Raw genomic sequence first — 17,442 nt, forward strand, 5'->3', positions numbered from 1 at the left:
GTCTCAAGAGTCTCATGTCACAGCTCACAGCCAGGGATCAGTGTGACAGTGGCCTAAGTCGCTGTCTGAGCAGCTTAGTATGAACTGGGTGTGATCTGGGTCCTCCGGGCAGGGAGAGCCCCCTCTAAGAGATGAGAAAGCGGACACAATCTTTCCTCTCTCAGTGCCTTGCTTCCGTGACTCATGTATCCGACTGGCCCGGCCTCAGCAGATGTGCCCTGTCCAAGGCAGGCCTCGGGGATTCGCTCGGCTTGCTGACTTCCAGGGGTTGCTAATTCTGTGCCCCCAGCAGCTGTTCCCCAGACCAGCTCTGCTCTGCCGCACCCTTGTAAGGAATGTCCAGTCTCATTTTCTGAGGACTCCTGCTGAGTGTGGGGTGAGGGGGGGGGGCAGGGTGCTTCCTACCATCGGCCAGAGGGCTGTGTTTGTTCCTTCCTTACCCCTCCCCCCCCCCAGCCAGGGTCATAGGGTAGGAAGGCAGTGAGGACTGTTCTCCCTCCCGTCTGTGTAACTTCTACTTCCTACATAAGGGACATTTGCTGAGGGCTGAGAGCCCAGGTGTGGGTGGGGGAGCAATTCGCAAAGCCATCCAGGGCATTAGCGCCTCCTAGGCTCTCCCTGTCAGCAGTGATGAGCGTCTAGGGCCTGAGGGAGCCTGACCCCATGCTAACTGACCACTGCGGGAGACACATGAGTGGAAGGAGGGACAGGTCTGAGGGGCATGCCGCCACAGGACATGCTGTTTGGAAGGTGCAGCATTCCTGCTGTTGGTTTGCAGTTAAGGTGGAATCCTTCCCGACCCTTCTTCACCTACCAGCTACGTGTAACTTCCCTCAGCGGCCGGGCGGATGAACAGTGCAGCTCCTTGACGGGACATTTATAGAAGGACATGGTGTCCCTGTAATGTTCCTGTCAGGAAAGCAATGACGAAGGGGCATTTTGTGCAGGGTCATGTAGGCCATTGTAAGAATTCGGCTTTTGCTCTTAGAAAAATGCAGACAATGAAATCGATGGGCTGGTGAGATCAGTGGCTGGGTTCCACTGTCAGCATCTTAAGAATAAGAAAACAGACTTTTTTTCCTTATTCTGTTTTCCATATTTATTTTGTGGGTGTGCATGCACCGTGGTGCATGTGTGGAGGTCTGAGGACAGATCGTCGGGGTCACTTCTCTCCTGCCGTGTGGGGCCCAGCGACTGGACTCAGGACATCAGTCTTGGCAGAAAGCAGCTTTACCCCGAGCTGTCTGCGGCCTTCCAAAGCTGAAGAGTGACAGGATTTGATTTGGTTTCGTGGGATGTCTTTAGGTGAAGGCCACCTGGGGTCAGCGGTCGGAATTAATGGTACAGGTGAGAAGGACAGAGGCTTGGACCACACGGCCGAGGTGGTAACATGTGGCACTGTTGGGGGGGTGGGACAGGCAGGGTTTTTGAGGATACAGCGTCTAGGAGGAACAAGAGAGGCAGAGATGATGTTCCAGGGTTTGTGTGAACCACAGAGAAACAGCCATGAGTGGGGTGAGGGTCAGGGGCCGAGGGTCTGGCACATGGGCGAGAGATGCCTGTCAGACATTCTCAGAGGTTGTCTCTGAACCCAGAGCCTCTCCTGTGGGCCCCCTCCTCCATGCAACCCAGCCTTCTCTAGTCTACAGTCCTCAGTGTTGCCGGCAACCCTCACTGTGTCGAGCTGACCCAGGCCTGGCCCAGGGGCTTCCACCCAGACCACGGGCCCTGAGCTGTCAGCACCCAGCCGGTGTTGCCCAGTTAATCCTCGGCTTCTTGTGTGAGCTGTGGGGTGTCATCTGGGGCAGCAGCACTGCTTGTGGGGGTGGCAGAGCTCTGAAGGCTAAGGAGACTTGGCATCTGTGACTGCAACCTGACGCTGCTGCTGGGAGCTGTCACAAAAGCTGCCAGCTCTTCTACTCCGGGCTGTCTGTTGGTGATCCCAGGAAACCAGAGACTGTGGGGCTTTGATGGATGTGGCATTTGGAAACCAAGGAAGGGACTGTGGTGCCAGCCTTGCAGGTGAGGCAGAGAGCAAGGCCTCAGGATTGTTCTGGGGAAAACACCCACACTGACCAGATGTTCAGCTCAGCAAGGGACTATCGAATGAAATGCAAGAGCCGTGGACACAGAATACAGAGGTCAACATCCACCATGTACACTCACATGGGAAGGAAACAAAGGCATGATGCTAAAAGTGCCAAAGCCATTGACGAGCATTCACTGCGCGCCTACCCTGCTCTGTCCATTCTTAGGGACACGAGCTGTGCCTGAGTGGTGAACTGTGAACCCTTTGCTCCTCCTCTCGTGGGCAAGCAAATGGTCAGGAAAGACCTGTGTTGCTAACAGCCATCTCTCTTGGGGAGCAGCAGATTCTGTCCATATTGCTCATTTGTTTGGGTATTTTGCAATGAGTGTATGGGCTCCCTCTGTAACACACAGAAGGTGTGTCTGTGTAGACATGGTAAGATATAGGAGGGAGGCCGCTTATTGGTTCCCAGGCACCCGCCTAGCTTAGACCCAAAATAGTCACACAGAAACTGTATTAATTAAATCACTGCTTGGCCCATTAGCTCTAGCTTCTTACTGGCTAACTTTTATATTAATTTGACCAATTTCTATTAATCTGTGTATCGCTACGTGGCTGCGGCTTACCAGGTAAAGTTCCCAATGTCTATCTCCGGCAGCTCCATGGCTTCTCCCTGACTCCACCCTTCTTTCTCCCAGCATTCCGTCCAGTCCACCACCCCCCCCCCCGCCCCAGCTCTGTTCCCCTATAGGCCGAAAGCTGTTTCTTTATTCATTAATGGCAATCACAGCATACAGAGGAAAATCCCATATCAGAAAGGCATCTCCAAGGTGCAAAAAGATGTCGGGGAATTTATTAGTTACTTTTCTCTCACTGTGGCAAAACACCTGATAGAAGCAACTTAAGGTTTTGGGTGGGTGGGGGGACCTCACAGTTTGAGAGGGAATAGTCCATCGTGGTGGAGATGGCACGGCGGCTGGAGTGACTTGGCTGCTGGCAGTGGGAATTTGCCAGGTGCAAGTGGCTTGTTCACATCTTGGCAAATCAAGTAGTAGGGGATAGGAAGGAAGCAGGGGTTGCAGAAGCCATGCCTATCTCAAGCAACCGACATCCACTGGCTGAGTCCCCACACCTAAGACAGCGCTGCCAGCTGGGGGCTGGAAGGCTTGGGACAGGGGCATGTGGTCAAGAGGGACACTGAGACAAACTGATAGGGGGAAAGGAAGGAGCTTATTAGAAAAGATATTAATGCTACAGACAGACAGGCAACAGCCTGGCAGGGACCTCTGGGCATCAGAGACAGAGAGCTCGGAAGGGAGGAAGTCCAGGCACACATGGCAGAAATGGGAGTCTCTCATCCCTTTGTGAGGATGGGGGGGGGCGGTATCACAACAAGCCCAACACCCAGACTCTCTGACTTCCAGGCAGGAGGCAGGGAAGGGGATGAGGAACGGCTTGTGTGGCCACCAACACCCTCTTTGATGTGAGTAGCTCACTTCTCTGGTGAGAGCCACTGATATCAGTAAGTCTGTTCCCTAGGGACCAACAGACACTGTCTCGGCAAGGTGCACGTCTGTATCCTCAAGAGGCAAGGGAAGGGTTACTTCAGGCGCTGTGGCTGAACCACACCCGGATTCTAACACTGCATCGGTACAGGGACCAGGTGTTCAAACCTGTGGATCTGCAGATGCCTCTGAGACTTAAACCTAACACATTTCCCAGAATCTAGACTCAGGGTCCCAAACGTCCCCTCCTTGTTTCCTCCTGCCCTGTGTCACCCAGCTTTCTAAAGCCAACAGGACGGGAGAGAGCTAAGCAGGAGATGTTTTTCTAGTCTCAGCTGAGCTACTGCCTGACTGGTGTGGCCTTGGGCACGTTGCTCATTGTTAGATCTTTTCTGAGATTACCCCTCTGCAAAGAGAACTTACATGCTTGTTTGTTTTTGAGACAGGGTTTCTCTGTGTAGCCCTGGCTGTCCTGGAACTCATTCTGTAGACCATGCTGGCCTCTAACGTGGAGATCTCCTGCCTCTGCCTCCCGAGTGCTGGGATTAAAGGTGTGCACCACCATGGCCAGTGGCCACACTTATCCTTAAAGGCAGATTGATTCCATACAACACTAATTTACCGGTGACATACGGATGTGGCAAAGGACACAGTGAGGCTCTGTTATATTAGCATAATGACTGATGAACAATGCCAGCGGTGGACATGGGATGGGGCAGAGGTGGCCAGGTAGATTGCGTCCTTAGTCAAGATGACTGGCTCTCCAAGTTTTGCTCCAGTCAGGAATTTTTTTTTTTTGTTTTTTTGAGACAGGATTTCTCTGTGGTTTTGGAGCCTGTCCTGGAACTAGCTCTTGTAGACCGGGCTGATCTCGAACTCACAGAGATCCGCCTGCCTCTGCCTCCCAAGTGCTGGGATTAAAGGCGTGCGCCACCACCGCCCGGCTAGTCAGGACTTTTAGAGACGCTTATGTCCACCAGGTTGTCTGTAGCTATGTGGGTGGCAATGTTTGTAGAAACCATGCACCCAAGATCACATATTAAATATGGGCACTGAGCCAGCTTTTACTGGCTTGGGAGAGCCCCTGGGCATGGTTTTATGAAATTTTCAAAGTAACTGTTCAACCCTGGGTAGCTTGAGCACCCATGGAGGGAGTATTTACACCTTAGCAACTGACAAACGGTGCAAATCAAAGTGTGTTTGTTTTTCCTAAAGAGTTGGCTCACAAGCATATCAAACTCAGTGCCCTTGTCACCCAGAGTTAGGGTCACCAACCCTCTTGGCTTGCTTGGAACTGTCTTGGTGTTAGCAGGGCGTGTCACCTCTGAGGGATCCTTCTGTCTCAGTCATTTTCTCTCTCAGTTACTGTCCTCGTGGCTATGAGAAAACACCCGGGAGATAACCTGAGGATGGAAGGTTTGCTTTGGCTCATGGTCTCAGAGGGTTCCACGATCATAGTGGACAAGGCATGGTGGAGTTCAGAGTGACAGAGACTCCTAACTTCTCAGTGGGTCGTGAAGCAGAGAGTAGGAACTAGGGAGCCTGGTATAAGCTCCAAGCCCTGAACCTAGTGACGTACAGCTGCCAGCTGGGCTTTACCCACATCCTAATGGCTCCCTGCTCCCCAACAGCACCACACTGGGGACCAAATGCCCCAAACACAAGCCTTCAGGGGGACACTATAGATTCAAATTGTGTATTTTCTGTGGAGTAAGGGCAGTTCACATTTGTTGAGAGGTGGAATCAGACTCTCAGGAGCTCTGAGAAGGTCTATTACCATTTTAATAAGAGACTCAGAATTTCGTCTAAGGCCACTTGCCCTTCAATCCGCTTGGCAATGTCTGCTGTGTGTTTTCTGTATGTAGTCACTGTGCTGTGTGCTGGGCATGTATGTGGACATGCAGATGTGGCCTTGCCTGTAAGAACATGGGTTCTAAGAAGATCTGAGTTCAACGGTGGCTGTGTTCAAGAGTGAAAAGCAACCTAAAGGGAAAGTAGAAGGACATGGGGGTCTAGTGACTGGAGAAAGGTCCCCAGAAAATGTAACGTGTGTAGGCATCAGAAGGAAGAAGAGGAGCTAACCAGACTAGGGACCCGTGCTGTGTCTGGCAGAGAGGACAGCGAGAACTGAGACCCAGTGGTGGGAATGGGGCACAAGCTTTCCTATGTGAAACCGCGGGGAGGCAGAAAACCCGAGCTGGCCTCCATCTCTTCCTGGGTTCTCTCTGTCCTTCCTGGCTCTGGCTCATCTTTACAGTTAATCCTTTCTGGGCCAGCATTTCTGAGCAAAGACTCTGACCTGCCAAAAAGTTGGCCTTTGCGGGATAGGGGTAGCTCAGTGCTAGAGCATGTGACTAGCAACACACGACCTGGGTTCTATCCCCAGCACAGGGGGCGGAAAGAGCTAGCGTTCAAGGGACACATCCTGCCCACCAGCCCCTACAGAGTTCTCCCTGGGTGCCATCCCTGCCAGGGGCCTCCTACATGCCTCCTCTAACCTTCAGTCAACTACCTTCCCCACTCTACAGCTCTCTAGACTTTGAGTCTCACCTCTCCCCTGGACCACTGCTGTGTCTGCCATATAGTGTGTGTGTGTGTGTGTGTGTGTGTGTGTGTGTGTGTGTGTGTGACCAATTGAATCCCAGGCCGGGATGGTCCATCCCTGATACTGGAGTCCACACTCTCATGGACAGAGACAATGTCTATTTGGGTCACTGCTGGATCTCTGGCACCTGGAATAATGAATACATGGCCCTGTACAAGTACTCAGGGGAGTCAGTGAAGCAAGTCTCATCACTTCTATTCACAGAGGGACAGAAATGGGCTCTGCAGGCTTAAGTAACTAAGTTGGGTTTCAGAACCACTCAGGTCATGGCTAAGGCTGGAATCCATACTATTCCTAACTAAACGAGAAGAGCAACTGCAGGAGAGGGACATGAGCAGGCTCAGTCTGCCTGGGAGACGTGCACCACGGTTATGGCTGTGACCATATTTCCCAGGTCGCCCATCATTCCCAGGATTCGTACTGCTGAATCTAGAGTGAACATAGCTGCTTACAGTGCCTCTTTCTTCCTGGTTTGAGAAAAAAGTGGGATGTGGGTCCTGTTCCTAAGACAACCTAACAGCATGGTCAGGAAAACAGAGTTGTATATCAGCTGCTTGCCAGTGGGCTCTTTGGACCTGGGAACTGTGCAAGATGCTGGGTCCATAGTGGGAATGAGCTCGACGCTGCTCCTTTCTGCCTAGAAGCTGGAGCCCTACAGGGGAGGAAAGGCTTACAGGGAACCAATCACCACGTTTATTTCCCAGCACTCGGGGAGAGAGCCTTGAGAAGGCGATGAGGGTGTCTTGGGTGACATTTGAGGAAGGGGTTCCAGAATTCTCCCTGGATGATTTCACATGAAAAGTCAAGTTTGAAATGGCAAAGATGGATATGGGAGAGGGAGGAGAAGAGCAGGCCAAGAAAAAACAAATGACCTGGGGACAGAGCAGCTCATGGCTGTAACTTCAGCAATTTGGAGGCTGAGGCAGGAGAATTGCCAGGAGTTTGAAGCTAGTCTGGGCTATATAGTGAGCTCTAAGATAGCTTATGGAATAGTGCAAGAGCCTGTCTGAAAAGACAAAAGAAAGCACTGGTTGCTTTTCCAGAGGACCAGTGTTTGATTCTTAGTCCCTATGCGGTGGCTCACAGTCCTCTGTAACTCCAGTCCCAGGGGGTCGGGGTGTGGTTGATGCCCTCTTCTGGCCTCTGTGGGCACAGCATGCACATGGCGCACAGCATACATGCAGGCAATAAAACTCATATGCACAAAATATAAATACCCACCCCCAACATTGCTGGGCATGGTGGCACATGCCTTTAACCTCAGCATTTGGGAGGTGCCACCCTGGTCTGTATAGTAAGACCTTATAGCAAACACTGACAGCAACAACAAAACCAAAAGAAAAATAAAAACAAGTCCACGCTAAGGTGTGAGGTAGGGAGAAAAGTGGCTAGAGAAAAGGCAAACTGAGGTGGCTGTGCCGGGCTGCGTGGCTGCTGGGGACCTCGGTGGGCCCGCTAGAACAATGGGATGCCCTGCAAGGATCGGCCAGGCAGCCGAGGAAGCACTGGGGGGGGGGCGGCACTCTCAGCCACATAGCTGTCGGGAAGCTTCTGTCTGCAGGTGTGGGCCTCCTGTCCCCAGGGAGGACCGCCCTGTCTTAGACACACAGGGAGATGGCCCTTCCATAGCGTTATCCTCCTTCCCAGGGCCCTGTCACTATCAATCTCCCCTGGGTGTTGGTGGCTCTTACTACATGTCTGTAAGTTTCCTAATATAGCCATACTGTTTCATTCCCTACTGGTGGCCAAGAGTGGCTCTCTGCCGCAGTCTCAGGTTTTCTTGGGCTTAAAGGGACCCTGTCAGCCCGTCTCAGGCCAAATTTTAGTTGCAGGTAGGTTGCCGGATTCAATTTCACAAATCTCTCCAACCTGGAGATTAGATACCCTCTCTGCCCCTGTTTCCCAGCGTCTCTGCCCGGTTCACACCCATTTCCCTGCTGCCCGCTGAGCTCCCTCCTCTTCGGAGAAGCAGAAGGAATGTAGCTAGGTATGGAGCTTCGACTCCGGTGACATAGGAGCTACGTCATCTTCTGTGTCTTTCATCCTTGCTGAGCCTTCGCTTTTCTCCGGGCTTTTTTTCACAGTTAGAGCGAAAAGAGGATAAAAGTTGTAGAAGAGACACATTCCATCCCGTTGTGTAAAATATTTGTATTAAGTGTCTGGTTCTAGTCCTCATTCTTCCAGGCACTGAGGAATCTGCAATAAACAAAATAGATGGGACTCCTCGCCCTTATAGAGCTTCCTGCTAGGGAGGGCAACGCACCAAAGAGAAAGAAGACGGTCTGTTGTCTATATATGTTACGAGGAAGACAGAAGCAAACACAGGGACTGAAACCTCCTGTGGGAAGGCAGGACATCAGTCCATCACTCCATCGGGCAGGAGTGAGGGCTTGTAGACAGGAGCGAACCATGTGGGTACCCGAGGGAAGAACGTTCTGGTCAGAGGAAGGGCACACAGAGATGGTTCTGAGAAGGACCACCGCTGGTATGGATGAGGAACACCCCAGAAGCCCCTAAGCCTAGAGTGGAGGGTGGCGGTGAGAACAGAGATATGGAGGGGATGAACTTAGGGAGGGTCGAGTGGGTCCCTGGAGTGAAAAGGGCCAGAATGGGGCGCTGTGTTTGCATGTTTGGACAGAACCCCTCTGATGCGCTTGCCTGTTGCTGGCAGAGGATGGCAAGCAGCGGCTCTAAGTGAGGACGCCGAGAGGGGCCGGACTCTAAATCCACTCGCATATTTCCTGGTGGGGTTTTTCAAAAACAGTCCTGGGTGGTGTTGTACGTTTGCCTTCTGAATTTTCCTTGTTTTATTTATTTAAATGAAAACCATCAACGTTGGTAATGGTGTCTTTAGGAGGCGGGGCCTAGCAGGAGGTTTTTAGGTCACAGTGGCGTGTCCTGCCTTTCTTTCACATCTTGAAGGTTGCAGCAGGTTTGAAAGGTTCTGGTTGGGGGATGTTCTAGTCCCCAGTCTGGTGGCCCTTTTGCTTTTTAGGTCTATATTGTGATGTGCTCCTCTTGGGGGGGGGGGTGAGAAAGGAAGGACACGCCTCCATGACCTCTGACTAGGCCCCACTCCTTAAAGGCTCCTCCTCTGAATACAACCACGCTGGAGACCAAGCCTTCACCACACAGATATGTGAAGGACTCTTAGGATGCAGCAAAGGCTCTGAATCGCCACTTCAAGGTGGTGACATTGATGTCACAGTACCGCTGTGTGTGGCAGCTCAAGGGGTAGAGGCAGAAAACTGGTTTTCAGTGCTGCCATGGGAAAAACTAAGAAGGTGGTGTGTGTGTGGTGTGCGTGTGATGTGTGTGCGTGTGACATCTAGCAGACATCTGTCTCCAGGCTGACATCGGGAACCGGGGCCAGGAATATTATTGGAGGTCAGCAGGACACACACGGGGATGATAAGGCACTAGATGATGTCATCACCGTGGAACCAGTGTGGGGTGGAGCCTCTAAGAAATCTTCAGACTGAAAGAGAGGAGTTCCTGTCTCATCCCGCCTTACACTCCTCTCTAGTGCTGGGATTGAAGGCGTGCACCACCGCCACCCGGCCTCTATGGCTAACTAGTGTGGCTGCTGGGATTAAATGTGTGTGCACCATTGTCTGGCCTATATGGCTGACTAATGTGGCTGTTTTACTCTTTGATCTTCAGGCAAGCTTTATTTATTAAAATACTACACTCAGGTGGCCCTGCACACTCAGAACTCCATGTACATTCATAATGTCACTTCCATGGGACTATTGGCACTTGGCTTCCTGTCTGCACACTGTCACACCTGTGATCTCATGTAGTCAAAAGATGCATGCCTGCACACAAGACTCTTACACACACACACACACACACACACACACACACTTCTCAACGTTCACTCTGCTCTGTAAACTTGCTGTCTTATCTGTGCATGGCCATCAGAGGGACAGAGGGACATCACTAGTCACACCACCTTGGACAGAAGGACAGCTGTGCATTCTTTTTTTTGTATACCAGAGGGGTCTTGCCTCTTCACACCCCTTCCCCTCCTCCACCCCTGATTACCTGATCCCACTTTTCCTTGCAGTTCCGACCCGGACAGCACCCACAGACTTGAGTTAGCTCCACTGTGCTTTTCCCACAAGCCCTCAGACAGGCTGTGTGACACTGCCTTGCACCAACCCTCCACATCAACCACAGTGCTACATAGAGCTACCGTCCGTCCGTGTAGTTCAAAATCTGGGCACGCATCCAAGTAGAATTCTCAGCTTGACCTGCTCGGATCACACTCATTCACACACCTCCCGCTCGGTTGCATACCTGTGACCTTAGCATGTTCCCACAGGGGGAGTGTTCATACCATTCCACAAATTCCTTCTGGCAGGTTCGCTCCTGGACTGGCATCCTCCTTTTACGTCATCCAGTACCGTGACCTCGACTAATCAATCACACAGGCTCACATTTACTCTCTGACTCACATCTCCTACCAGTGTTCGTGTTCACACCTCCCCCTCTGGCTTCCCACTGGACCGTGCTCTGACATACTTGTAGACTCAGGTACACACGGGGCAAGCTCTCTGTCCCTCTGATGGCGCAGCCCTGTCATGGTGCCCTCCAGCCTTGCCCACATCTGGTCCTGCCTGTGGCCTCCTGAGGCCACTTTCCAGGCACACACAACAACATGCTTATCCTCCTATAGCCAAACTGTCCTCTGGACCCCACCCTGCTTTGACCAGGACCCAGGTCACATGCTAGGGTTCCTACCTGTATCTTACCGAGACTACCTTCCAGGTAGGCACAGCAGTGTGCATTCCTTGTCCCTTCAATGGTTTCTTATCTCTCTGGACCCTGCTCTGTCTTGTCCATGGGTCCATAAGGGAAGGGGGGGGGGTCACCCAGCCTCTTCTGCCCACTGACACGGCTCTCTTCGCCCTGCAGGGACCTACCAAGGCCAGTTCACCAACGGCATGCGGCATGGCTACGGCGTGCGCCAAAGTGTACCCTATGGGATGGCGGTGGTGGTGCGCTCCCCGCTCCGCACATCGCTGTCTTCTCTGCGCAGCGAGCACAGCAATGGCACGGTGGCTCCGGACTCGCCGGCCGCGGATGGGCCACTGCTGCCCTCGCCCCCGGTACCGCGCGGTGGCTTTGCGCTCAGCCTGCTAGCCACCGCTGAGGCTGCGCGTCCCCCGGGGCTGTTCACACGTGGCGCGCTACTGGGTCGGCTGAGACGCTCAGAGTCGCGCACGTCCCTGGGCAGCCAGCGCAGTCGCTTGAGCTTCCTTAAGAGCGAGCTGAGCTCAGGCGCCAGCGATGCCGCGTCCACCGGCAGCCTGGCTGAGGGCGCCGAGGGCCCCGACGACGCGGCCGCGCCCTTTGACGCAGACATCGACGCCACCACCACCGAGACCTACATGGGCGAATGGAAGAACGACAAGCGCTCAGGCTTTGGCGTGAGCGAGCGCTCCAGCGGCTTGCGCTACGAGGGCGAGTGGCTGGACAACCTGCGCCACGGCTATGGCCGCACCACGCTGCCCGACGGCCACCGCGAGGAGGGCAAGTACCGCCACAACGTGCTGGTCAAGGGCACCAAGCGCCGCGTGCTGCCGCTCAAGAGCAACAAGGTGCGCCAGAAGGTAGAGCATGGCGTTGAGGGCGCACAGCGTGCAGCTGCCATCGCTCGCCAGAAGGCCGAGATCGCGGCTTCTAGGTAAGAACCTGGTGGGACCCGCAGCCTAGGGGACCTGAGCCAAGTCTAGTCCTAAATTTCTCTACTGTGCGAGTCACCCGTGCATCTAGTTATCTTCAAATCGTGCCTCAGCCATCCACTCCAGCAGCTGCCACCCACCAATCCCGTAACTTATTCTCACACAACCCGTCTAATAGCCATGTTTCTCTTGTCAGCAGTCATCCACTCACCCATGCCACATGCAATCACCCACCTACACCACCATACACCCATCCATCCATCCATCCATCCATCCATCCATCCATCCATCCATCCACCAAACCCAGCAGTCACCCACCCAGACATCCCTCCAATCCCTTCACAGTTTCTCTAACACTCAGAGCCTTCATTCCATCCAACCAATTCCGGTCACGCAATCTCTTTAATATCTACCCGAGCAAGCATCCCTCTACACGCCCACGCTCACCTTCCCCCACACAGTGAATTCTCCATCCCTTTTCACTCCTCTGGCTGCCTAATCATCTACACAACCACTGATCCAACTACTCACACATCTGTTTGACTGCTTATCTATCCCCCATCCACCAATCATCTTTATTTACTTAACTACTTCGCCCATTGTAAAAAGCAGTAACGGGTCCACCGCCATCCAGTCATCCAGCCAGCTCCACATCTAACCATACTTCCATTCAACCATTGGCCACACATCCAGTCACTCAGCCCTGCCCACCTATCCAAGCCTGCCTGCTATGCTTGCCTTTTCCCCTGCTCACCCCCTCATCATCTACTTTCCATCCCCCCATGTCTTCTCGTTCTAAAACAGATGGAATTCTAACATGGTCTTTCAGTATGTATTAAATAACATTGACCCCCTCCCGTGCCTTTAGCCACCTTCCAGAGTTTCTTGTGCTATTTCAGATGAGCTAAATGAGGCTCAGAGCAGTAAGAAGCTTTGTCTAGCCACTCGCCCAGAAGGTTTGTGTTTCACCACGGGGTGTCACCGTTTCTTAGTTGTCCATCTTTGGTCAGTTGTGTTTTCTTCTCAAGGCTGAGGAGCTTCCTCTGTACAAACAGAGCTACTCTGAGGGTTGACGAAGCCAGTGCAGGCGAAGTGCTCCTGGTGAGTCCCCTGGAAGCAGACTCTCAGATGGAGATCCAAATGCAGGAAGATGTTTGTGGGAAGCACTCTTAGGATGAAAGAGAAGGGAAGAAGCCAGATGGGGCTGGAGGAGAGGTTGCATAGCAATGAGGTCTCCACAAAGAGTTCCATCGACCACATGGTTTGCTCTGCAGAGGGATGTCATCCCTACTGGGATGAGGGAGTTGGACCAACCCCTCTAGGTAGAATGTAGACTCTTCTCCAGAAAGAAGTGTGGCCTAGGGGCTGGGCAACTCCCTTCAGCTCCGGCTCAATCCCTGGAGAGGGCTGGTAGTCTGTGGTTCTCCAAGTGACAAGGGTGTGAGAAGGAAGGCCTTGAATCCTGAGGCGGAATCTGGAAGGTTCATTACAGTACCCATGGCAGTGCAAACACCCAGTTCAGGCACAGTGATGCCAGTAGTCCCTGACATTCAACAGATTTGTCTGACAGATGTGAAACTGAGCTCAAAGACTACAAAGTGCAATTCCTCACTTTCTGCGTCACGGTGACGCCACTGTTTGACAGAAACAGAGAAGATATGGTTTTGTTTCACCCGCCTTTGAGGGTTTCGGTCTGTTGTGGAAGGGCAGGCAGAGTAACTCAATTCATGGTGGCCAGAGTGTGGGGTAGAGGCATCAGCTGTTCCTCCATGGACCCTGAAGCAGAGAGTGAGACAGGAAGTGGGCTAAGAATGCCCTGCACCTAGTGACCTTTTTTACCACCTAGGCCTCACCTCCAATACTTTCCAAAATAGTACCACCAGCTGGAGAACAGCATTTAAAGAGTGTGGTGGTTGGAGAGGTGGCTCACAGTAGAGAGTGTTCACTGCTTGGCAGAGGACCTGGCTTTGGCTCTCAGCACTCACAACTGCCTTCAACTCTAGTTCCAGGGGATGTGATACCTTCTGACTCTGCAGGCTCATGTATGAATGTGGTGTCCATACATATTCAGGTGCCTGTACATGCACACAAAATAACAAACAAATATCTTTAGAACATGAGCCTGTGGGGACATTTCTGTTTCAAACCATAACAGTGCCCAATACCACAAAGAAAGGAAGCAGAAGTCTTAAGCCGGAGCCTTCTGATTCCAAAGCTTTAACTTGCACAGACTTAGACTTCAAATGGTTGTGAGTGTAGCAGTTAGTACTGCAAAACAGGAAAGAAACTAAGGGTGGTTTTCTTGAGACTTCTTGCTTAAAGCCTCTAAAGTTAGAATGTTTCTTCCATCTGAACTCGTGGGGAAGTGTAATTGCTGTACTGTTGCAAATCTCTAATCGGTCTTAATAATAAAAACTCGGAGTGAGATATTAGGGGGTGAAAGCTGAAAGATCCTCCCTCCCTCCCTCCCTCCCTCCCTCCCTCCCTCCCTCCCTCCCTTTCTTCCTTCCTTTCCTTCTTCTCTCTTCCTTTCTCCATTCATTCGTTTGTTCCTTCCTTCCTTTTTTAAAAAAATTATTTTTAACATAGTTTCTTTATTGCTTCTTTGGGAATTTCCCATCATGCACCCCAAATCCCAATCATTTCTCAGTCCCTCTAATGGTTGTGCCAGGTGGGAGACAGGGCTATCTGGATCCCCTGTGGACAGAATACAAACAGGTTCAGAAGACCTTGAGATGATGCCCTGTCCCTTGTACCAGCTGTGTGACCTTCCCCACTCTGACTGTGGGATCCTCATGCCTCATAGGGCAGAGAGGAGTTAGGAGGAAAGGAGCTACTGATTGGCACGGAGCAGCGAACAGTGGAAGGCATCGTCAGTTTTAAAGACAAAGCAGAGGATGCTGGGTAACGAGTGCCTTCCCTAAACTATCCCTGTGGAGCAGAGATACTCCTGTCTGCTCTCTTACTTCCCCTGCCCTTGTCCTTGCAAGCACCCTTGCATCTTAATGTGTGGCACTGTCACCGAGGAGGTCCCCAGGCCCTGCAGCTGGCCTGTGCTTCTGGAATGAGGAACTGGTACCTAGCCTCTCCTCTGTACAGCTACGCTGGCTGTGTACAGGAAGCTTTGGGGAGAGCTGGAAGCATAGAGAATAGGCAGCTGAGACCCTGAATGGGAGGGGCCCGGGCTACAATTCAAGCCCAGCAGAATTTCCAATTAAGGGAGTCTTTGGGTTAGGAGCAAACACAGGATTGCAGTATCTTCCTTGAAGGCTTCCCACTCCCTGGGGCTTTGGTGATACAGAGGGACAGGAAGCAGCCCCAGCAACCCATAGCCTCCTGGGGCTCAGGAGGGCTGGGCTTCAGTCCTCTGTAGCATCTAGCTCTGGACTCTGGACTTGGATATACCCATCAGCTCAGCATCCCTAACCAGGGCATCTCTCCCAGGCAAAGGAAGGAAACCTACATGTCTCGCCCCTATAGGAAAGGCAATGGACAGAAAAAGATTCTAGACCCTCCTTGCTCAGTGTGCTATACTCTTGTCATGGGCTGTGGGGCCCATGAGATGCCTTTAGTCTCAACTGACAAGTGGAAAATGTACACCAGATTTTAGAGACTTACTCAAAAAGAAGGCAAAGTAAGTTGTTAAAGTTTTAAAAAATATAAATTATTAAAGACTAGGAATATGGTCCAGTTGATAAAGTACTTGCTGTGCAAACACGAAGAGCTGAGTTTGATCTCCAGCACACACATATGCGTGCGCACACACACAGACATACATATACACACAGACACATGCACAAACACACACATACATATACATATACATATACAGACACACATACATATACATACACAGATACATACACAGACAGATACACAAACACACACACACTGACATATACCTACAGACACACACATACAGAGACACATAGACACACAATATACCACCCCACAGATATACGTAAAGCACACACACACACACACACACACACATATATATACACACACAGACACACATAAAACACACACAGACACACACACACATACTTCATATTAGCATGAATTTGTAATCCCAGCTCTGGGGAGGTGGAGAAAGACCGATCCCTGAGGCTCTTTGGCCAGCCACCCAGCTAATCAGTGAGCCCAAGGTCCCAGTAACAGGTCCTGTGTCAGAAGACATGGCGGGCAGCTCCCGAGGGACTAACCTGAGATAGACTCCTGGCATCCACATGCATGTGCACATGTGTAGATGGTGCGCACACTTGTGCATACATAATACTATGATTACATGTTGAAATGGTTGTATTTTAGATATCTTGTGTTAAGGGGAAATAGACTTTTGATATTAATTTTACCTGTTTCCTTTTACCTTTTAAAAGGTGGATCCTAGAAAAAAAACATAATTATGGATGTATGTATGTGGCTTTTTTACATCACATTTTTTAATTTATCATTTAAAATTTTATATACCAACCACAGTTTTACCCTCCCTCCTCTCCTCCTATTCTCCCCCACCTCCATCCTACTGCCTCCCTATCCACTCCTCCTCCATCTCTGTTCAGATGGGGTAAGACCTCCCATAGGAATCAACAAAGCATGACATCAAATTGAGGCAGGACCAAGCTCCTCCGCCCTGCATCAAGGCTGAGCAAGGCACCCCACCATAGGGAGTGGGCTCCAAAGAGCCAACTCATGTATCAGGGACCGGTCCTGGTCCCACTGCTAGGGACCCAACAAGAGTCTTTAGAACCCTTCAGCCCCTCAGAGATAATCTAGCCAGTTCTCTGACCACCTGGGGAAACTGAGGCACAGAAAGTATGACATCATGCCCACAGCCACCAAGGGATCCAGGCCTTTTGCATTTTGTGGCCAAGAGCTCTTTCTGTACCTCCTTTTAAGGTCATGGATCTGGGCGGTGGAGGGAGGCTAGGAGGTGTCTTAGCTTCTCTGGTTGATACACCCTCCTACATCCCAACTCATGGCTCCCTGTGGGAGGAACACAGGAGTGGCTGATGGAGGACTCTGGCTGGCTGCTGCTGGTTCCTTTCCAGCACCCACTTCCCTCCTTTCTCACAGAAGGCTGATCTCTCTCCAACACAGCTTTTACAAGGCTTACAGCAGAGTCTGTAGTGATATTTAATTTCAATCTTAATAAATAAAGCTTGCCTCAAGACAGACAAAACAGCCACACTAGTCAGTCATACAGGCCAGGCAGTGGTGGCACACACCTTTAATCCCAGCAGCCACAATAGTCAGCCAACAGGCCAGGCAGTGGTGGCACACACCTTTAATCCCAGCACTAGAGAGGACGATAAGGCAGGATGAGACAGGAACTCACTCTCTGTCAGTCAGAAGATTTCATAGATGTAAGAGCTCTCTAGTGGCTTGGCTGCTTTGCTTTTCTGATCTTCAGGTTGAACCCCAATATTGGTCTCTGGGTTTTTATTAATCATGCTACAGGAGTCTGTTTGCTGAGCGCTGCCCAGGGCTCCATCCACACCCCTGCACGATGAACTTCCCAACAGCTCAGGAGTTTTACTAGAGTGATATCCCTGAACTGGTTCTGTCCCTTGTCCCACTCCCTGCCTCCAGCACCTCCTCAAATTGCTTCTA

The 17,442-nt window shown here is 51.5% G+C and overlaps 1 protein-coding gene across 1 annotated transcript in view; it reads left to right on the forward strand.

Moving 5' to 3' along the window:
• Jph2 (junctophilin 2) overlaps positions 1-17,442 on the forward strand; it is a 58,478-nt gene that overhangs the window by 10,652 nt on the left and 30,384 nt on the right. The window contains exon 2 of the mRNA XM_050150924.1: positions 11,060-11,831. Coding sequence (XP_050006881.1) covers positions 11,060-11,831 — 772 coding nt within the window. The remainder of the gene's footprint in view (positions 1-11,059; positions 11,832-17,442) is intronic.

The sequence above is a fragment of the Alexandromys fortis genome, unplaced genomic scaffold (assembly GCF_014885135.2).
Source record: "Alexandromys fortis isolate MF-2015 unplaced genomic scaffold, M_Fortis_MF-2015_v1.1 scaffold_27, whole genome shotgun sequence".
Classification (NCBI taxonomy): Eukaryota; Metazoa; Chordata; class Mammalia; order Rodentia; family Cricetidae; genus Alexandromys; species Alexandromys fortis.